This window comes from Pithys albifrons, chromosome 2 (genome assembly GCF_047495875.1).
Source record: "Pithys albifrons albifrons isolate INPA30051 chromosome 2, PitAlb_v1, whole genome shotgun sequence".
Classification (NCBI taxonomy): Eukaryota; Metazoa; Chordata; class Aves; order Passeriformes; family Thamnophilidae; genus Pithys; species Pithys albifrons.
The window spans coordinates 69,612,637-69,635,613 of NC_092459.1; the positions used below are offsets into that span (position 1 = coordinate 69,612,637).

General features: G+C 38.4%; 2 protein-coding genes across 5 annotated transcripts in view; one reads left to right on the forward strand and one right to left on the reverse strand.

Annotated features, from left to right (window-relative positions):
- The window catches only part of PRKN (parkin RBR E3 ubiquitin protein ligase), a 721,348-nt gene extending 714,790 nt beyond the window's left edge, over nt 1–6,558 (reverse strand). For both annotated transcript variants that reach the window (XM_071549419.1, XM_071549418.1), the window contains exon 1: nt 6,412–6,558. In XM_071549419.1, coding sequence (XP_071405520.1) covers nt 6,412–6,451 — 40 coding nt within the window. In that variant the 5' untranslated portion in view covers nt 6,452–6,558. The remainder of the gene's footprint in view (nt 1–6,411) is intronic.
- A 75-nt stretch (nt 6,559–6,633) lies between these two features.
- The window catches only part of PACRG (parkin coregulated), a 228,692-nt gene continuing 212,348 nt past the window's right edge, over nt 6,634–22,977 (forward strand). For 2 of the 3 annotated variants that reach the window (XM_071549420.1, XM_071549421.1), the window contains exons 1-2: nt 6,679–6,897; nt 7,093–7,266. In XM_071549420.1, the coding sequence (XP_071405521.1) occupies nt 6,733–6,897; nt 7,093–7,266 (339 nt within the window). In that variant the 5' untranslated portion in view covers nt 6,679–6,732. The other variant, XM_071549422.1, reaches the window with a different exon arrangement.

Genomic DNA, 22,977 nt, shown 5'->3' on the forward strand with positions numbered 1-22,977 from the left:
CATGATCATAAATTCAGAGGTCTTCATAGAGAATGAAAACTTTAAAATAGTTTTAGAGTTCGAGTCTTAAAATTTCCTTCACTGAGATTGTTAGCATGAACAGATGTATTGAATTCCACAGACAGCCTCAAATAATTCTGAGGTCCAAGAGCCAGCTTCTGCTGCAAAAACATAATGCAACTGCTTAGAAATAAAAAACCCCATGAAATAGTTCACATAGTTAATTTCTCTTAAGCACATAATTTACGATGTCACTTGTTTTGGAAGGCATCATGATATATTTAGAAGGAATTGCAAAAGATTTTGTGGCTTATCTACTATAGGCATGTAGTCATTGTAAAAAAAGACATCACTGAAACATCCTACATAAAGATACCATGTACTTAATGCATCATAATTGTGACAAGTTATTTACTGCAATCTTTTGGCTGAATTCATGAGAAATCATTAATCAGACTCCCTTCCTCAGGAAGAAATACATGTTTACCAGCACGAATACCAGCTACCACTGTACAAATTGCCCAAGGGCATGATATAAAAGTCAGCCCGATGATTAATTCTTCATTAATGTGTATCCTTAAGATAACTGACATGAAATTTAATATTTGACTAATGGCTGGAGAACTTAAATGATTACTCGTCTCTTGTCATTTTAACAGCAATTTTGTAATAACATGGCAAATATCTCACAGTTATTTTCATATACCTCAAAAAAACCTTTGGTGCTACTATTTTTCCTGGGTCAAACTTTAACAATACTAATGTAGACATGAGCATGCTGATTGAGGGAAGTGATGGAAATCAAGAGTTACAGCTTAAAAGCCAGTTTAGTACAATCAGGGAGGCTTCAGTCTGCCTCAAAAGATACACAGTTATGAATTAGTTCTTTCTCCATCTTGCTCAGCCTCAGGAATAAAACAGGCAAAAAGGTAGTGATGCATTTTTCTACATTAGATAAATCTGATGGATTTTTATCCTTATTTTGTAAGGTTATCCATCTTTTCATTCCGTTTGCACAAATCAAAATACAGAAGGACTGTGAGAGGACTGAAGTTCAACATTTGGAAACCGAAAAATTATAAAAATATAGATTTAAAAGAACATAATTTACTATACTAAAATTTAGTCAGTTAATGATTATGATGTAAGTTCTCATAAAGTACAAACATTTGCAAGATGCCACAGCCACACTGTAGTTCAGAAGGGAAAAATCATGTACTGTGAAATAACTGACAATTATATAAGTAAAGCTTAACAACTAATTATCTCCAAACCAACCTTTCTAGTGGCATTCTGTGAATTCTGGAGATGTAGCTGCACATTTCTGACATTACCATTTTATTCTTTTTTTAATAGAAAACTTCATACATCACTGGCTGCATTTTGTGTTAGAAGCTGATGTTCAGCCCAATAATCATTACACACAGTGTATTAAAAAAAATTATTAAATAATAAAATTGATTGAAAATAATTAACTAATCTCTTTTACACAAACCTCTCTGGAAAAGTAACCAAGTTCCCACTAATGGTTTTACTGTCCCTTGGGTTTCTCCTAAATATAACGATTTGGAAAGCCTGCACCATTCTCAGTATTATTTGCTGCTGTGGCCTGACCATTTGCGAACCTGACAGTTCCATGATACAGTGTATGGCAGTCCAATTAATTTATTTCAGTAAATGAGGGTATGTGTGGTTCCAGTTAAGAAATCTACTCCACCTTTTGAGGCTACATTATCACAACAGAATCAAATAATGTCTTCGGCTTTCAATGTATCTACAAAACACACATACATTACTTTGGCAAGGACTCTTAAGTAGTAGTATTTACTCTTAAGCTTTCTAAAATATTTTTTAAATTTTCTTATTTTATTAGCATAGGCCTTTTCCTATTTTTTTTCTGGAAAAAGTGGAATTTGAAATCCTTAACTTTATTCTCATCTGATATATAGACTGGACCAAAGGTTTTGGCAATACATACGATATTTACACATTACATGTAAATATACAAGGGTAGTAATTTTAAGAAACTTCCAGATTGACACTCTGTCTGTAGGGCAATATCTGAAAAACTCAGCACACTCATCAGAACTCCCTTAGCCACTGATAAATAGTTTTCAAAAGGTCTTGGTTTGCAGCCATAAAAAACCCCAAAAAATCAACCAAAAATACCAAAAAAGCACAATCTGGACCCCCCCCTTTTCCTCCCCCTTGCTACTTTTCTTTCAAAAAGAAATAAAAGAAAAAGTCTTCCCATCTCTCTTCAGGGAAACAAAGAAATCCAGAATGCTCATGTATATCTAACAAAACCCAATTGTCTTTTGAAGATAACCTGCTTCAAATGATACTAACTTTATAGAACCTGGCTGAGAGTCATAATAAAGCATTTTGTAGGAAAACGATCAACAAAATATAAATCCAGTAAAACACACAATGTTTCCTGATGCAATTCTGTACACACAGTACAATACAACCACCCTAACAGAGGGAAAAAGGCTCAAAACAATCTGAGAAAACCAGGTCATGTATATGAAATGCAAGTAGCCTTTCATATTCTGAGGTTTAGGTTTTGTTTAAGAAACCAAACATTGGAAAGATTATTATCCATGCTCATGAAGTAAGTGAGCCACAGCTTGAGCTATTATTCCAATGAAAAGTACATACTGCAGTGGAACTGTACACAGCATTATATACACTGAAATAGAACACCAAGATGACAACAAAAGAAGGAAACCCAAAACTCCACCATGAGATCAAAATGTCTAAACAGAAAATTCCCAGAATACTTTTCCTTTGGTTGCTACACTAGCACCATTATTTTCTAGTCTAAATACATTCACAGAAACTCTGAAAGGGTCTATCCTTATTTTACTTCCTTAAGGTTATTTTCATAACAAGGAGAAATATTTATGCAGAAAGTAGATTACCAACACACTGAAAAAAGTTGCAAGACAGAGAAGAGATGGGTCATCCAGATAGCCGAAACTTTCACTCAGGCTCCCATTCCCCTTTAACCTGATTACAGCCCTATGAATCACATTTCACTGTCAAAGCCTTTTGCAACCTGTCTCTACTACCACCTTCATCTCCCATTCGCCACAAAAATGCTGACCTGTCAATGTTGGCTATATAGAGCCCAACTTCTACATTTTTAAAACAGTTTAGGGTCTTCTCCTGTGTTTTTTTGCTCTTTGAGAAATATTTCCTGAAAATTTCCACAAAGCTGCCCCAGTATCATCTTTCTTCACAATCAGTTTTGATTTTTTTTTCTTCTCAAGAGGAGGTGTTCAAAAAGGTAACATTATTTCCAGGGCTGTTGACTAAGAGGTAGCTCAGCCAATCCAATTGGAGGTTGTCACTTCCCATGTGCCAACACTGGTTTTTCAGCTGATCCAATGGGAAGCAAACAGAGTATAAATAAATAAAATAAACATAAAAAACCTACCACCAGCAAACCCCAAAACCTCACACATCCCTAAGTAAGTGGAGATTTTGACAACCCAGGAAACACAATCTGGATTCAAATTACCATTTTAGGAATCTGAATGTGTTCAAGTCCATTGGACCTGGTTAGATAAATCTGTGAGAAATAAAGAACATAAGAGAAAAATAAAAGAAAAAAATAAGAAATGCAAAATTAAAAATCAATCAAAATAATTAACTATCATGTTATCATGTGTTGCACAGTTATATTTTAACATTACCTCACGAGGACAAGGAATTTCCAGAGCCATAATACTGTAAAATATTTTGGAAAATACACAATGTGCTTCTTGGGAAAGTTCTCTTAAATATACAGGAAAAAAAATTGGGCACAGATGACACAAGTTATATCACCTTTCTGCTCCTGACCCCAATTTTGCCATGTCATTCCCAGCTCATAAACATCTAGAGGAGTCTTTTCAGAAAGCAAGAAACTGGACCAAGTCTCTACATCACACACTTAGAAGACAATTCTTGTATTTTTTGGGGGGTGGGGGGAGTGTGTTGATCTGATTTAGGCTGGGATAGAGTTAATTCTTCTTAGAAGCTGGTACAATGCCGTGTTTTGATTTTAGTATAATAATGTTGCTAACACACTGTTATAGTTATTGCTAAGTAGCGGTTAAGCAGTTCAATGCCACCCTGACACCCGATCCCGTCAGATCTCAGAAGCTGAGCAGGGTCAGCCCAGGTTAGTACTTGGATGAGACCTCCTGGGAATACCGGGGGCTGACCCTGATGTAGGTTCTAGTCCTGAGGACTTCACTGTCACTGTCCAGGCCCCCTCGGCTGTGGCAGATGGACCTCAGGACTGAAACGGTGGGGCCAGTTCTGTGCACACTGTGCCTCACCTATAAATCCAGTGTGCAGGCTGGAAGGACATGTGGGGAGAGCCCTTCTCAAATCTTCATTCGTGAAGCGCAGCCATGATGATGAAGTAGTGATTACCTCAAATCAAAGACTTTTAGTTTTCCATGGTCTGCCAGTGAGGAAGTCAGACAGAGTGTGGCCAGTACAGCTGACCTGAACTGGCCACAGGGATATTCCACACCACAGAACATCATGAGAATGAAATGGTGGGAGCAGGCCTGCAGGATAGGCTGGGCACTGGTCAGTGGTGGTGAGTGACTAATGTGCATCCCATGTTTTTCTTGGGTTTTATTCCTGTCTCTTCTTTTCATTACAATTATCATCATCATTAGCATTTAGCATTAACAGCATTACTATTATATTTTACTTCGGCTCAATTACTGAACTGTTATTACCTCAACCCACAAGTTTTACTTTCTTTTTTCCCCCAATTCTCCTCCCCATCCCACCGGCAGGGAAGGAGGGATTGAGGGAGCAGCTGCATGGGACTCGGTTGCCTGATGGGGTTAAACCATGGCAGGTCAACTCATGTAAAGCTCCGTTTATAAATTTGCAACTAATTAGTATGTACATTTTATAATCAATATTCACAAACACTTCCGTCTGCCACACTGAAAATAAAATTATCGTTCCTCAGTCATATAACATTCATATTCATGAGCAGTAAGTAAATATTTAGATTTCAGCGTGAGGGCTAGAGGCATCCACTCTGTAACCACATGGGCTGTCCCTCAGGTGCACTCAACATACTTTTTTGAAACGTACAAAAGCAAACACACACAGCAGTTCTGTAAACACATGTATTTTATACACTACAGCAATACACCACATCAGTAAACAACACTGCAAAATGAAAAGACAGTGGAATTCCTGACCCCCTGTGCTTCCCTTAAGCCAAGCCTTTAATTTAAAATATTCTCTTCTACATTAGGAAAAGAAATAGCCTAAATGACAAGAAAGTTCAGCAAGCAAAATGCCACAACTAGGAAGACACCATTTGCATAAATATTCATACAGACTGAAAATACAGCATAAGTAACTGCTTTTAACTTTCTTTTTAGCTTTAACAAAGCTGACAGAAAAAGAACATCTCCCACACACTCATGTTCATACGCTGCTTATTAAAAAAAATATGTAGTTGAAGAACCCATAGGATTCTCAGTCACTTTTGAGATGTTCAATTTAAAAACAGTAAATATTTTTAGATCAAAATGTATGGTTTTCAACTTGGTCGGGTCTTACCCAACTATGACACCTACACTGATGATGAAACAGCGAGTTTGTTGACAGCAAGTTGTTAAAATACACGTGCATCCGTACATTTTATAGTTCTTAGGTTAAATAATTCTCATTGAGAAAGTGAAAGTGAAGTGAAATGTGTCATTTGTGAACTCCCCAGGCACAGACTCCTCTTACAAGGAACAGCAGAAAAACCACTGCTGGAACAGGGGATTCACGTGTGACGCCAGCACCGCATGGGCACAGGAACCAGCTCAAGGACCAAAGGGTCAAACTTCCAACACCATCGGTACAAATTGCTTCTTTTTCAGGTCACCGCCAGCAGTCACCACGCCCGACCAGCATCACGGTTCTTTATACGCTGGCAAGACCGAAACATTTCGCAGACCACACAAACCTTGCCCAAACGTATTTACAGTCGATACACCGAGAAGAAATACAAAGGAGTTTAAACATGCCGTCAGCGAGAAGCCGCGGCCAGGCCCGCTCTGCCCCTCGGGGGTGAGAGGGGCCCCTTTCCCGCGCCTGTCCCCGCCGGGCGCGCCACGCGCCGCAACGAGCGCGCGCGAGACACAGAGTGGCGCGTCCCCGCGGCCGCGCGCCCGCCCGCCAAGGCACCGCGGAACGCCGGCGTGGACCGAGAGGGATCCGAGGAAGCCGAGCCGGCCCCCGTCGCCGCCGCCGCCGCCGCCCCTCGGAGCCGCAAGGGCAGCGGCGACAGCACCATCACTAATAGCAGAAGCAGCGGGGGCGGCAGAAAGGAAGGAGCGGGCAGGAAAGGGCGGACCCGCATCCGGGCTCGCTCGCTGCGCGCTCACTCACCGATCATGGCGGGCGCGGGTGGGGAGGGGGGAGCGCGCATCCGCGCGCACGTGCCGGCCGCGCCCCTCTCGCTCGAGCGCTTCCCGCGGAGCCGCCCGGAGGGGTCGCGCGGCCGCGGGCGGGGCGTGCCGGCGCGGAGCGCGCATGCGTATCGTCCGAGGCGCGCGCGGGGCCCTCTGGGTAATGTAGTTCATCACCGGCTCACACCCGCCCGCGCTCCGCTGACGTGGTCGCCTCTCCCCCTCCCCTCCAGGTCCTCACTGCCGCTAATGACTTTCTTGCTAATTGCCGTCCGCAGCCCCCGAGTTCGGCCCACCGAGGATGGGCAGGGCTGGGCGGGGCCGGCGGGGCTCTCTGCGGTGCCCGTGGCGCTCCGGCTGCGGGTTGTTGACGCGTTGCCTGGCGACGGCCCGTGCACAACGGACCCGCGAGGGAGGCGCCGCAGCGGCGGGAGGGGGACAGGCCCCCGGGGCACAAGGACAGCAGGTCGTGATGGAGGGTTGGACACGGCGAAGTAGCGGGGGACGAGCGGGGTTGAGGCCGAAGGAGTCCGGGGGAGGGTGGGGAAGGACGCGGAGCGTGTGTGGGGGTGTCGCTGGTCCTGGAGGGAGCGGAGTTACAGCTGCTACCTTCTTCTAACTCGCTGGGCACGGGGCGCTGATGTTCGCTTGTGTTTTCCAGTCCGTATTTCTCCTCTGGTCCATCGTGTGCGCCGGTGGGGAGATGGTAGTGGAGAATGCGGACTCGGGCCCCTCCAAGCCCGCAGATGTCAGGTGCCCCCGGAAGCTGGAGAAGAAGAGCAAACAGCAGGCCTGCGACGGATTCACTATTAGAGCCATGATGAAAAACAGCGTGGTACGTTTGCTGCTAGCATAGAGGTGATATTAATTAGCTGCCCTAAACGAGTCCGAGAAGTGTAGCAAGTTAGAACTGAGCATAACGCATGTCAGGAAGGTGTGCAAGTTATAGTAATACCTTATCTGGAGTTTCCTGGTTGCTGAACTTACCTTCAGAATTTACCGAAGTATTATCACAAGGTAACTCTGCCCGTGGCAGTTGTGATGCTTCAACTACGAAATGCTCCATTGCTTTGGTGCCAGCCTGTGGAATTGTGTGCAAGGCTTACTACCTCACTTTTAGCAAAATGCTGTCAAGTCGTACTGCAGCATTACTCAAGTATTTTCATACACTGGCACAGTGTGGTAGAAGTTTGATGTAAATGTCACATAGGATGGCAAAAATCTGAAAAATACAATGGTTTTTAAAATGGTCTTGAAATATAGTAAAAAGCTTCCACACCATCTAGGAGAATACTAAACTGGAAATAAACATTAGTTCTCCAACTCATAGTTCAAAGACAGACTGATCCAGCAGGGTTCATTTTAAGTAAGTCACAATTTCAAACACATTAGAGGGTTTTGTGCTAAAATGTTAGTATAAAGGCCTTTCAAATTGCTTTATATTATTTTACTTGTCTACCTTTATCAGAATATAGGAATAAAAAAAGCTTCAACTGGTACAGAATGCAGATGTTGAGCATGTAGCAGATGAGGTAATATGTGCATACATCTGTGCTTAAACTCCTGAATTGTATTTTTCTTTATTTGGACACTGTTCAAGGTGTTAGCAAAGTCTTGAGTTCTCAAGCAGATTTTCAAATCTATGTATTTTTCTGACAGCAGTTATGAAGCACATTATTTCTCTTTGTTTTGCTGAAGTGGGCTTCCTGGAGCAGTCTCTCTGGTCTTGTTATCTGTAAGAGCATCCTCTTAAAAGCCCAAACAAGTCCATTTTTAAACAAATTTTAAATAGAGTAAAAATTATGACTGGAAAAACGTTCTCCTTATTAGTAAAACTAAAGCATGTTTCACCTTAGTTGGAAAAACACAAGATGAATACAACCAAAAAAACCCTTTGTCTTAAAGATTGTTTGGTTTTATTCTATAGATGTCTGGAATAGACTATAATATTTCAACTCTAAGGATTAATTTTTAAAAGATGCTTCCTCTTCTCTGGGCAAAAGTCAGGTTATGGATATTTGCATATATTTGTTTACACCTTAATGTATAAAAGACGCTTAATTTTGTCTAGAACAATCATCAGTTTCACTAAATATTGAGAAATATATATTTAATTTTTAAAAAGGAGCTGTGACTTGTGAACTTAACTAGCTATGAATTTATTCAGAATTTAGGTTTCCTTTTAAATATTTATAGATTATTAACTTCTGTGGCTGGATTTCCATTTTCCTAAACATGAGCAGAAGGTTAAATCACAGGTAAATCTGCTGCCTTTGGAGTTACTCATTGAATCATGGAATTGCTTTCTTTGGCCTGGACCTCTGTAGATCATCTAACCCAGGTTCCCATTTGAAGTGGGCCTGTCACTAGGACTACACCGGTTAAATCATGGGTTTTCCTAACTAAGCTGTGAAAGGCTCCAACGTAAGAGATTCCCTGACCTCTTCTGGCAACCTCTCTCTTGCCTGTCTGCCGACCCTGTCTGTCGCTTTGGCCCTGCTAGAGGTTGTGTTTACAATGTTCTGACCTACTACACAGGCTCTACTCATAACTGGGTAGGAAGCATGAAACTGTTGGCAGTCCTGGGAGATTCATAGTGTAAGGGATATGTTTTGCAAAAGCTCCAAGTGAGTACAGGCAGCCACCAGAATCATTTCCAGTCAACGTGCAAAAAAATCAGTGTAGAGTAAGGAATATCACATCACACTGCCACTCCCTTTGCAAAAGTCTGTCCCTTTTTTCCAACAACTGGTTAGATGGAGCTTCAGGTTTATTAAGTACTCACCTGTCAGAGATTGACATCATTGATGAAGTTCTCATGGAAGGCTCAGGATTTGACTGAAGGGCTGAAAGCGCAGCAGGAAATTATAGTTAAGACATGATAATTCTTTGTGTTAAACAGCATGACAAAGCATAGAGTTGTCAGCAAACGTGTTCAGCATCTCCAGTTCAAACAACAATAATAGCTGTTGGGGCAAGCAAACAGTGTTAAATTGTTGGTATAGAGTCTTAACAGATTACCAGTATGCATATTTGACTGCAAAAGTGGTGGTAAAGGTTCCAGAATTCTTTGATGTTGCTTGTGCAAACAATGGTTTATGAAGTTGTTTTTCATGAAAGTTCCTGGTTTCACACAGTGAAAGTGCAGAAATTAAGTACTTGAAATACTGAAGATTTGTCTCAGCTTTCACTAAATCTAAGGTTTGCTTATTGTAATAAAATACTTAATAAATATTCATAAAAAACCTGTTCCTGAACTGAAGAAAGTGTTTTAAGTTATTCCAAAACTGTAAATTTATAGAGTGGTTTAGATTAAGAGAAAGATTCAATAAAGGTCTTCTACACTAACAAGATTCAATAAAGTTCTTCTGCTAACAACTAGATACTGTGACATTTACATTTTAATTGTTCTGTCCTCCAAGTGGAATCAAGAATGCCATATTATGTACTCATAGCTCACAGGTACTGCATATAGAATTAGGAATACAATTAAAAATTAATATATAGACTGGCAAGTGGAAAAGTGTCTGAACATGAACGTGTGCAGCAGGGAGATATTTCTGTTCCCTTCTGATCCTCTCCAAATGATGTTTTTCCTATTTTCTGCAACAGTACATAGGAGAATAAAGTGTTAGTGTCCCCATTTTCTGTAATGCACGAGTGATAAAAGGACTTTTTCAAGGACAGGATTTATTCTGTTACTCAAACTCTAGAAAGGGAATTCCACTCTATCTGCCAACTTTTAAATGGTTCTTAACCAAGAATTTATAAGATTACTGAGGTGGAAAATATCACAGAGAGAAAAATATGCATGTCTTTTCAAAGTGCTGTTACTGTGCAGCAGAGGGTTAGGATTTGTAGGGCTAGAAGGTGGTAAGGTAGGAAAACTCACTGGATAATGTATTCTAGTGCACATATCATTCATGCAGGAGTTTTGAAAGCTTTGTTCTTTGGAATTTTATGTCAGTCATTACTTGCTGGAATGGACCTGATGATACGGAGTGGAATAAAGCTATGAGAGGTTCTTTCTCCGCCCCCCCCCATTTTCTCTGAACCTTGAATTTCTTACTGCAAAACAGCAGGACTTCAGCAGGAAAGATAAGAGTTTGTGTTTCGTCTACAGGTCCTCCATTAGTAACACTATCACTGTGCAAGTTGAAGTATCCTTTTGTTGCATGTGAATTTGAATTCCTCTGGCCAAAGTACTGAGTTTGGGTTTTCTTCCTGGCTTAGAGTATAAACCAACAGATTTTATATAAAAAGTGTTACTATTACATTCATCTATGTTCCATGAAATCAGTCAGAAACTGCTTCTACGTATAGGCCATAGGGATAGAGGGAAATTGTCTACTAGATGACCTTAGAAAGGAGACGGATTTCTAAAACCGAAGCAGCTGTGCAACCTGTGAGAGTCTTAGATATGTGCAGACGCATAGCTTTTGTCTCCTGAAAGAAATATAATGGCTCATAAGCAGAAAATGGTTTTTTTGGATTGCACTTCTGGATTTTCATTCTTCTATTCCTCCTTTAGGAGACTACAGTCTGTACGAATTGGGATGAGTTCTTAGTCTTTGTTGCTTAAACTCCTCTTGCAAGCCATGATCAGTAATGTGTGTTGTGAAGGGCTCTCTTGCACTTCACTGATTGATAATAACTCATAGCAAGTGTTTCATTTTAGCCATCAAGATAATGTGATGTGTTTACATCTGAAGCTTTTAATGTGACATTATGTGCATCTACTGTGGAACTAAAACTGCTTTGTTATTTACCTTGTAGCAGCAAAAGTTTCTGGTCTGATTTTGAGGGTATAGGAAAGAATTGTTTACAAAAAAGAAGTTTTATCTTTCTATTATAATAGCTAATTTATTGGAAATATTAGTATGTTTGGGGATAAGTAAATGTCAAGTTAAAAGAATGTTTTGATAAATGTTTTTTGAGAAGTTACCACATCCGTCTTGGAAGAACTGCTCCAGTTTAACAATAGCAATTGTGTACAATCTACAAGTATACTTCAGTGAACACTGGGATACAATTTAAACTGTCAATGCTCTGGAAAGCAGTTCTGTCTTCTTCCTCTTTCAGGCTGTTTAGTACTGCTGCCCCTTTTTGTGTTCACAGTTGTTGGCTGATCAGGGACTGATCCTGCTGAAAAATTCTTCAGCCTGTTGAAGCTAACTGCATTGAACTGCAGTCTTTGGAATTGAGGCAAAGCTTCTGCTTCAACGAGGCTCATCTCCCTGTCCGAACTGCATGCTTCCATCTCCCTTTTTCTGCTGGCATTGTTTTTTCTTCAAATACAGAGGAGATTGGATCAGCTCTAACAGCTCTTAATATATGAACAGAGAAGGGAAGGAGGAAAATGTTGTCAGCACAAGCTGCGTGGGTGAGAATGTACCTTGGCAACATCATGGTCTTAATTAATTTAAAACCAGTGATGATATTGAGCTCTAGCAGAGTAATTCCACAAGCATTTAAGGCAGCATAAACTTGCACCACAATTGAAAGGTGTGGGCTTCATCCCTCGCCATTTATTCTTTGTGCAGTATCAGCTTTTGCATGGCCTAGCAGTGAACTAGACTGGGGCCTTGGTTAAACGTAGATTAAAAGCAGCTCTGCATTTTTTTATAGCAGTGCAGGCTTGACATACAGTTTGGTAAAAGTGTAAGCTCACAAAAGTTGTTGCTGTGATAGCCCTGCCTGCTTCTGCTTCGTATTTGCACCTCTTCCTTTGTGCCAATACACAAACTGGATTGATGAGGTACTTACTCGACTTGCCTTAGGTTCAAACACAAAATATTCTAACTGGAGATGATTAAAGAGATAGTTGTCCAATTCTTTCAATTTCCACATTGGAATGAAGCTATTTTTAACTTTGCAAACTCTTTAAAGATTTCATACAAATTAAAATTCTGCAGTGCTTTAAGTATATGGATATCTTCATCTGGTGTTTCTCTGAATGTAGAGGGCATTTTTGGATTTGAGATTTTTTGCTGCAAATACAGGAATTCAGAAGGAATTTGACACTAATTAATAGGCTCCAAAAACATTTTAAGCTGTCAACTTGCTGTGTAAGGATTTATCTAAAGTCTGTGTTTCCCACATGCAGGTGAGTACACCTCTAGAGCTTTGCAAATGTGAAAGAGATGAGTTAGAAAGCATTTGACATACACCCTTTGTCAGCACTCCAACTCCAGAACAGTGGCCAAAGAAATACAGGTTCATATTCTTTCCTTCAAATTGATATCTTTCATTTCAGTTAAGAAAAATCCTATCCTCTATCTTAATATTGTCCCTGTTGGTTAACTGGGGATGTTGCAGGATACCTGGAGTGAGTTCAGGGAAGAGCCATCAAGGCGGGGTTGTGGAGCACATATTCCAGGAGAGGCTGAGGAGAACTGTATTAAGCCTGGAGAAGAGAAAGCTGGCAGGATACCTCATGGTGTTAGGTCCTAACAGACCTAATGACCCAGTAGCTGTGAGAATGCTATTGGAAAGTTAAAGCCAGGAGGGTAATACCAGTCTGTTCCCTCTAGTGATGGGACAACGAGAGATGTGTGATGAAACAAGGTGTAAAGGATGGTGAAACACTTTTTCACAATGAAGATAGTCAAGCAATGCATCAGGTTCCCCTGATGTTGTGCAGTCTTCGTGGAGATTTTCAAGACCTGAATGGAAAAAGGCCTGAGCAACCTGTTCCCAGATAATCCTGCTTAGACAAGGAGGTTGAATGGGACCCTTCCTGAGGTCATTTCCAACCTGTTTTCCCATAATTCTTCTTCCATAATAGGGTCCTTTATGGTCATTCCATGGCTTTGCTACTACTAAGGTCAGAAAAATTAGTGATGAATTATTGACTCTCGATTTGGGTGAAGAAAAAGGAAAAAGGCATTTGAGGGTTTTTGCTTTAATAGATTTGCTGCTTTTCTGAAGATGTAGAGGTGATAATAAATACTGCAACTCTCTTCTGACCCTCAGAAAAACTATACAACAATACTGTTCCAGTTATAATAGTGAACTACATCACAAATATGACGTTGACTTTATAAATACAGTTCAGTAAGCCTGCATCACTGTTTGGGTAGCAGCAGCATGTACTTATTAACTGAGATTAGCTGCAGCTAATTCTGTGGTCTGCTGCAAGTATGCAGGGAGTGCTGCTGCCAAGTATGCAATGAATGCTTCAAGGAATTGAAGCACCTGGCTGTGTCTGTAGCTGTCAACCTTTGGATGCTGTCCCTTGTCTCACAGTCTCTTCTTGTCACTGCTTAAATGACATTGGAAGCTTGAAGTGGGTGAAGGAGACAGGAGGAGACAGTGGCATTTGCACTAGAGAAAGGAATTGAATGAGACTCCCCAAAGTGGGGACCTGGATGATCACTAACCCAGTATGATTTTTCTTGTGTCTGTGCTCCCCAAACTTGCATACCAATGTGGTAAAGACAATTGCTGCCTTACTGCAGGCAGACAATGCTGGAGTTCACATCAGGAAAATGGAAGTTCTCTTTTTTCTTAACTGATACTTCTAGTTAGTATATATGCTTAGTCTGTGTTTAACTGAAATCATCTGCTAAGGCTTTGAAGGGTCAGAGACATTTTGTTTCATTCATAAAGTTTTCTTAACTATTTTGAAATAACAATTATTGCAAAGCCAAAAAACATTGTAGCAAACAATATTGTTATTACATTGATAAAATTTCTAGACAATGTCATAGAAAAACTGCTGTGAAACACTGAATGGTTCCTCCTAGCGATGTAACAGCCATTTGGTGGAAGAATATGTTTTTAAAGTTACGTTTTGATGCCTATTTCATTGGTCATATGCATATTACTGAGTGTTTTGTGTAGTTGGCAATACATGGTATTCTGCACAAAACCTAAAAACGTAAACACAAATCAAAGGGAACAATATTGTCTTGTCTGTCATACGTGCTTAAGATATCCACTGGTTTTGCCATTATCACATGAACATTTTTAATTTTTGTCTTGCTCTGCATCTCATTGTAATACTGAATTAAAAACTACTTCTGCATAAGTGGTTTGGACTTATCCTGGTGTTCTTGAAAATATCTGGAGGTATTAAGTCTTCTAAGTTTAGCAGATCTTTCATTCTTTCAATAATTGCTCAGATAGAATTTCTTTCCTGTTATTTCCATGTAAGATTTGTCTTAATGACAGCTGTATTATTAAGGCCATGATTTAGGGAATGAAATATTATTTCCTGAATTTTTTTTTTTTAATTTAAGGGAAAGAGTGAGGAAAGCCCCATGGAAGCAGAATTTCCTGCAAGGGAGGGAGTGTGCAAGGACTTGTGCAAGCAGCATCCCTCCTAAAAACTTAGGGTGCAAGGCTGGGATTGTACAAGGTCATGCATATGAGGCTGGTGTGTGCCCCTGTGCACACTCCCACTCCCTGATACTTCACTGACTGTGACCACTGCAGCCCCCTTTTTATAATAATATTTTAGAGGTGTTCTAAAAGATCCAAAAGCTTTGAATTTAATTTCTTTTCCTTATATATCTCATTGCATAGAGATAGAGGACATGCTTTATTATCCTAGTTTTCTGTTTCAAGACTAATAATTGTGGACTTAATTAGAAAAGACTGGTGGTCCACATTTAAAACTTTACAAAAAATATGTTCTGCCCTGGCTTTTCTTATCATCCCATTGCTGATATTTTAATGTGACATTAGTGTTTTGTTTTGGAAATCTTCTCAGCTAAAACTATTTAGGCAAAGATGCATGCATACTTCTACTGATATTGGTAGCCAGAATTTGGTAAACCCTTTTTTTTTCACAGAAGTTGAAAACATACATTCTTTATTCCAGAAGCAGATCTACTGATCTCTCTCTTTCTGCACTCTTATCTACTGCTCATGCTCACTTTTTCTCTGACCTTCTTTACTTGTCCTCCAGATGTGCCATTTTTTTGTGTCGGTGGATTTCTCTTGCAATGATGTTCATCAGGTGGGTTTTTTGGAGGAGGGCAGTTCCACATGGCAAGAAATCTTTTAGAGAATGTACTTACAAATCTTACACCCAGACCTTATTAGAACATCCTTTATAATAATTTTTAGTCTGAAGAAAATCTCAAAGGAATGAGCTCATTATAATTTTAAATTGTAGCTTTGTAAGGTAGGACTGGAATATGTTTTTCACAGAAAGTGGACAGGTATTATCTGGTTTTTTAATATTTTCTTATACTGCATTTTACTTACTCATCTCATGCCCATCTAATTTGTGTGTCCTTCATTTAATTCTTCAGATTAATAGGTAAAGGTCAGAAGAACAATTACTACAAGTTGATTAAATCCTCTGTGTAATATAGTCTGTCAAATTCAGAAAGTGATTTCTACATGAAATGTGTAACTTCTGCTTAAGCTAGAAAATATGTTTTTTTAAAAAATAATAAAACCCAAAGGTAATGGTGGTGTCAGAGTCCATTTTATCTCTAAATTATGCCAATGCTAAACCAATGCAATAGTATTAAAAGTTTGCAGTCCAGGCCTATATAATATTATCACAAAATACTCAAATTTCAATGTGTAAATATTTTAGAGTGAGGCAACTACTTACAGAGAGATACTATCTTCAAAAATCCACAAAAGTAAAGTTTTAGCATGCTTTAGCCTTCTACTTAAAATCTGTTTAAGTCATTATTTTATGAGCTCCTAGTATGCCTTTGGATATATGCAAGATATATTACAATATTATTATTCAGATCAACAATCAAGTTTTAATATTTTATTTGATAGCTTCTGAAGGCTTTTGGTCATCCAATTGTTCATCCAGTATGAAGAATTCAGACAGTGCACGAGAATTGTATAACATCCATCACTTTAATTTAAAAATGCAAAATAAGTTCCATTGGATCAGTAAGAAGTCAGAGTTACACATTTAAGATTGCATGAGATTTCACCAACTCTTCTGTCTACTGTTGTGTGACAAAGGAATCTTTATAGCAGAAATGTTAGTTGTGTGTCAATAATTGACAATACTGTGCCTGTCAATAACATACTGGGTGTAAATTTTATTGAGGAAATGACTCATTTTTAACAGATTTGCTTCCGTTTAGATTGTAATTTATCATTTTCCCTGCCAGCAGATAGAATTGAAGTATTTTTCAGCTTAAGTGAGTAAAGAAATGACCCTTTAGTAGCAATAGAATAATTCTATCTCTATTGTACTGTGTTTCGTTAGACAGTAATAACAAACTGTATATCAGGTGGAAATATTAAAATACATTTGCAGAGGTAATCAATAAATTGCAATTAACAAGTCACTTAACTCTAGAGGGCTTTTTTCCCCCATTTGATATTCCCTTAGTTGTTCTTTATGAGGTTATCATTTGGTAGGATTTAGGTGATTATTCGCCATATTTTATCCGATTTCTTCTTTTGCATCTGGAAAGTGGAACACTGTAACTCTTTTGTTTTTTATAATATTAAGTATTCTTCAATTTATTAGTTGTAAGTTAATACTCTTTCAAAACTGATAGCAAAAAAGCTTGCCTGATGGTGTGTTTAACACCAATGTTTAGCCAATGACAAGGCTAAGCATTTCTGAGCAAAGTATTTATTCTGATTCCCAAAACAGTTCCTCTGAAAGCAGCTTTAGCTGAGATGTGTGTACGACCTTTCTGCTTCAAGTCACAGATTAGAGTTCATACTTTGGAGAGGCTGATGCAAATCAGCTAACACCTAACTGAATACCCTTCCCAGTAGACTACCTTGTGTTAGAAGCTCCTCTGAAGCCTATGTTCTTAACTTGTGTGGCCTACAAAGATAGTTTTGCAGTTGGATTATTAGGATGTGCTGCTGGACAGTGAAAGTTGTAGACTTGAAATGTTGTGTACTGGAAAGGGAAATTTACAAAATCCTTACCTCTTGAGTCCTAAATAAATACGCAAAAATGGCATTATTAAAAGGGAACCATCCTGAAAGCAGGTCTTAGTCTTCAGAAAAAATTTCATGGTCTGCATTTTCAGTAGTTTGATATATCACTTTGGTAGTCTTGATTCAAGTGTCTGAACTCCAAAGAGGAATGGGAATTCACATACATCCCTGTATTCATTATTCTGAAGTATCTCATTCTCTTCACCAATGTTGAAGGAGCCTGGGTTCAAAGGTTAATTGAGGCTCTTTGAATCACCCTGTTCAACTGACAGACTGGATTTTTAACATTGGTTTTGTACCATGGATAACTCAAGGGAACAGCAATCTTTCATTAGGCATCTAGAAAATGCTATAATGTAAATATTTATTGCCTAGCAGAAGATTTTAAAAAATCCACTTATTGTGATATGTTCTTTATATGTGAGAATTCTGTAATCCTCTATAGTATCTAGTACTGTCTCCTTTAATCTGCATTTTTACGTTTCTTTTTCCAGGCAATTTCCCTGTTTTCCTAATCCCTGGCTGACTGCTTTAGATGTGTATTAACTTCAATTCAGAGTCCCATAGACCCACTCTCAGAGACAGAGTAGTTCACAAAGTATCCATTGAAGGAGCTATTATGGTGTCTTCTTTTCTTGTGAGTTAGAAGCTGGCTAATTAAAATGATCCTTTTGGATCATGTTTTTCCAAAGAAAGGAAACAAGATGTGTTTTTAGGGGAGATATTCATAAATATTATCATAGTCTTGTGTTTTAAAAATGACTCTGTAAAACTGTAAAATTTGCAACCTCATCACTGGAAGATTATGCTATTCCATGAAAAAACCCACAAAGTGAAAATAAATCATTGCATTGTATACCAGGCATCCAAACTAACAAAGCCTGATATCCTGAAGGTTTTTCTGTTTTCTGGTTGATAAGTATTAAAATTAAGCTTTTTCGTGCTGCTATTTAATAAGATATTTTGTGTCCAGTAACATGAGAGACAATCTGCTTGATTGGAGCATCCGTTCTGTTCTCTGTTATTTCCATAAAACATGAAGGCAGCTGTTTATGCTTGAAGTCTGCCTTTTTCTCAGTTGAAAATGACCAACAGATACACATTCTTTAGGAAGGGAAGTAGGCAAGTTTACCCACAGCATGGAAGTATAAGCCATATTTCCTGATCATGTTTGAGACAAGAGTACACATGTGCGTTCATCAGACAAGCACGAAGATTGAGTTCCTTTCAGTTAGGAACTATTGCTTGATGGTGAACACTTAATAGCTGAGTTCCATAATTTTGTTGTGAAAATGAACAGTCTCTCTCAGAGCCTAGACTTCAGTTTTGAAACCATGAGGACATTAGCAATTTCAGTGGTTTTCCAGTGAAGTGACTGGCATCAACAGAGTTGATGGTAGAGTGCATCAGCAGAACAGTAGAGAATTTCCTGTAGAATCAGAATACCTGAAGCAGATCCTTTTGGAACTTCATTAGAAACCAGAAGTTATTTTCCTACAGTGACAGGGGAGAAACCTCTGACTTCCTTTCTGGCTCCTAATGTTTAGTCTGTAGGTGTTATTTCATGACTAAATGTTCAAGAATCTGTTGCTAAGTTTTATAATTAAACCAGTAATTATATTCTTGTTTATTAGGTCCTATTGTTTAACCTTCTGATTTTAATGTTCTAGGAACATGAATTTAATTAAAAGGTATGACATTTATGAAACTTTTCTCAAACTTTACTAAATGCTTTCTGATATACAATTTAAGCACAGGAAGGTAGTAATCCTAGTATCACTTATAGTTTGCAAAGACTGCAACTGCAAAGCCACCAGTAACATAAACACTGTAATGTATATTGAAGGTTTTATTATATAAAAAAATCTGTGTAGTATTAATGAAAACAGCCTTGTGATATTAAGTTCTCAAAATAGGATTAAGTGATAGATAAAAGGCATAGAGGGGACAATTGCTTGGTATGAGCCAAATAGCTGCGCTCATATGTGAGAAAAAAGACAAAAGTAATTTTATCAGTGTTCATTAATATAAAATATGGATTTGTAATTTATGTTTAAAAGGAGTGAACATGTAAGAGTAAAGTTATTTGCTACTTACGTAAGTTAAGAACATTTTATAACATGGAAATACCACTTAATTTCCCAGCTCTTTGTACAATATTGTATCTTAGGAGGGGTAATAAAAGGAATTCTTCCAAGGATAGGCATTTAATGGAAAATTACCATTACAAAACTTACTTTATTTTAGAAATAAAATGGCATGAAATATAGCAGTTAGATGCTATCATGGGATAATAAATTCCTAACACATTAATAAAAATCTGTTTTGTGTTTTGTATTGCTTGGGGTTTTTTTAAATGCATTTATTTAGTGATCTGTGAGTTCAGTTAATAAACTGGTACTTAAGCATTGAACACTTAATTTGTTTTCTCAGTGTGTGTAGTAATTTTTTTTTTAATATTGTAAATAGATTCACAACCTACATTAAAAGCAGAGGACTTTGCCTGTGAAGAGTACAGAATATGGAACATGTATCAATAAGTTTTATTTTATTTTTTTTCTTATGAACCCTGTATTAATGCAGTTTCATTTTCTCAAGGCAGTATGATTTACTGTATGCATGCTGCAACTGAAATTCAGCTATAAAAAGGTAGCTTCTTAATTTAAGGAGGAAATGATGCTTTTGCTAAAGATTTGAGTAGGTGAAGTTTTGATATTTTCAGAATTGGTATACAAAAACCTTAATGGAATGTAAAAAGACAAAATCTTCCCATTTTTACTCAAATGAGGGGGGTGTTAATATTTAAATATTTCTGCTAAGCAGAACTTCTATTTCATTGTCTGAAACTGAAATATATCCTTTAAACTCCAAATTTTAAAGGGGAATATAAAAAGCTTGAGAATGATAAACCTAACTGAATTTTTTGAGTCATTCATGTCACCCTCAGCTACAATGTTTGCAATATCACAGATTGAAAGTTACCATGTAGATAAAAACATCAATGTACAACTGGCAAACAGTAAAGCAAAGATGGTGTTGGTGTGTATGTATGGACAGCTGATAGCACTGTTTGCGGATTGGTGGTCTGGAAAGAATCAGGAACTGTTAAGTAACTTAGTGTGTCCTGCTCTCCAGTCTTGTCTATGGCAGTCAGAGTGTACTAGTCTGCCTGATAAACCATCTCCTTTCTAGCACAGCCACAAGTAAGATATACATGAACCTCATGAAACCTCCCAGCACTTTTCAGTCCTCAGTATCTTTTTTTTTCTTTTTTACACTGTGCCACACCTTTCTTTCTTTTATTCCAGATGTTCGTTTAAACAATACCTCCTTTTATTTCTTTTTTTCCACAAGAGCTTTAGGTCTTTAGTCCATCAGTGTTTGCAGGAAGGAAATAAAATAAGGAATCTGCTAACTGTTGTTGCCACTGAAGAACTGTGTTGTTTCAAGATCTCATAAAGTTTTGTGTTAAACATAACAAGAGGTACAACCAATCCTCTCAGCATCACACAACTAAAGGCTTTCAGAGCCTGAAAGAAACCACCCATCAGAATTGTCTGGAAGCTGACTGAGAGGAGTTGACCTATCCAGTTCAGGGTGACTGAGTCATTTCTGCCAGTCTCCCCGGCAAGTCAGCAGCACATGGTGATCTTCAGTGTCAAACACTGCTGATAGGTTTAATGAAGTAAGCATAGATATCTTCCTCTGAGCTGTGCCAGAGACGAAATAGTTTGCAAGCAAGACTAATGCACTCTGAAAGCTGTTACGAAGTTTGAAAGCCTGACTGCCCTGATTTAGCTTCTTGGCAGAGAAGTCAAATTCTGTAGGAGAGTATGTTGTTTGGTTGGCTTTTTAAATTACTTGTATGATCATTTTTTACAGCAGTAAAAAGCTGTAGTAGCTGGACAGAACATTTGGGCTAAAAGGAGTTTTTCAGCCTGGGCTTCATTTTCTTTTTGGTTTAAAAACTGTGATTTATATTCAGATTACATTCAGATTACATTGGGGTGCTTAGGAAGTTGCCTAGCTGGATTTTGATTGTCTTCAAGGATGGAGATTCTGCATCATCCTTGGATAACCTGTACCAGTAACTATCTTCATTGTGAAAAACGTTTTTCTACGGTCAAAAAGTATTACAATTTGTGACCATTGCTTCTTCTTTTTCTGTTGTGCATCACTACAGTGAGCTTTGCTTTCACAATGGTAACCAAAGGCAACAATGAGATTCCTGTTAAGCTTCCTCTTCTTAAGGTTGCACAATCTGTTTCTCTCACCCTTTCCTCATGTGCCATGTACTCCAGCCCTCCCTTCTTACTGATGGCCTTCCACCAGCCTTGCTCCAATATCAATGTCTTTTTTGTACTGAGAAGTCTGAACTGTGACCTTATGTTCTAAATACAATCTCACAAACATCAAGTAAAAGGGAATGTTGAATTACCCAAACATTCTTGATGTAGCCCAGAGCACAGTTACCTCTTCTTTGCCACAAGGATACAGGTATGTTCCACTTGTTCTCAGATATCCCCAAGATCTTTCTTGCAAAGCTGTCTTCAGTGCCTTGGCCTGAACTGATCTAGTGCAGAACTTTTCATTTATTGTTGCTGAACTTTGTGGAATTTCTGCAAACCCATTTTGCCAGCCTGTCAAGATATTTCTGAATGCCTTCCTCCAAATTTGGTAGCATTCACAAAGTCTCTCAGGGTACATCTGGTCCCACAGTCCAACTTGTTAATGAGACGTTAAATAGCTCTGTATTGAGCCCAATAATACTTCATGTAAATCCCTACCAGTTGGTCAACTAGCTGCTATCCTTTTGACCCAACATCCCACAATTTTCCATCCTCTTTGTGGTCAGTTCCTCATGGAACTCACTCAAGGGAATGGGGTATAGACTGCTAATGGCACTAGATGCCACGCTTTACATTTATGGATGTTTCCATCTGATTAAGGTCATGGGTCAATGCATGAATTAATTTCTACCTTAACCCCTGATCCTTGAGAATGACAATCAAGTGGCATAACTTTTATACTCTATAATTTAAAAATATAATTCTCCACCATTTCTTGAAGGGATTAATTGCATATCTTATCCCAGTGATGAATATATACACTATAAATCAGATTTTTTTTATATCACTACTATTGCCCTATAATCAGTGTATCTTATATCTATCATTCTCCTTGATAATGTGCAGGCCTTTCTATATTTTCTATATAAAATTTAAATTAAAAAATATATAATGATGTTTTCATGATGTGAGAAGAAACAGCAGTGCAATTAGTGTCAACAGGGCCAAATGAATTTTACTATTTGTTTCTGAATTATGTAGATTTCTGATTCTGTAATACAAGTAAAATTTCAGCATCCTAACGGCACCAATAAATATTACAATGTAGAGGTTTAAATGTTTCCTGAGTTTTGTACCATTTGATTACTATCTATTTTTCACTTAGGACTCTAGGATCTTAGTTGGAAGAAGTTTCTTGATGACTGGGTTTTCTGTGAGGAGAAAGACATATGGTTAGCTTCTACTTAGATATATTGTTGTAATTGTATTTGATAGTGATTAGAATAAATGTGGGCTGAACATACAGTTGTATTGGTAGGTTAGAGCAAAGCTAGGTGAGTAAATTAACCAACATCATGGGGAGA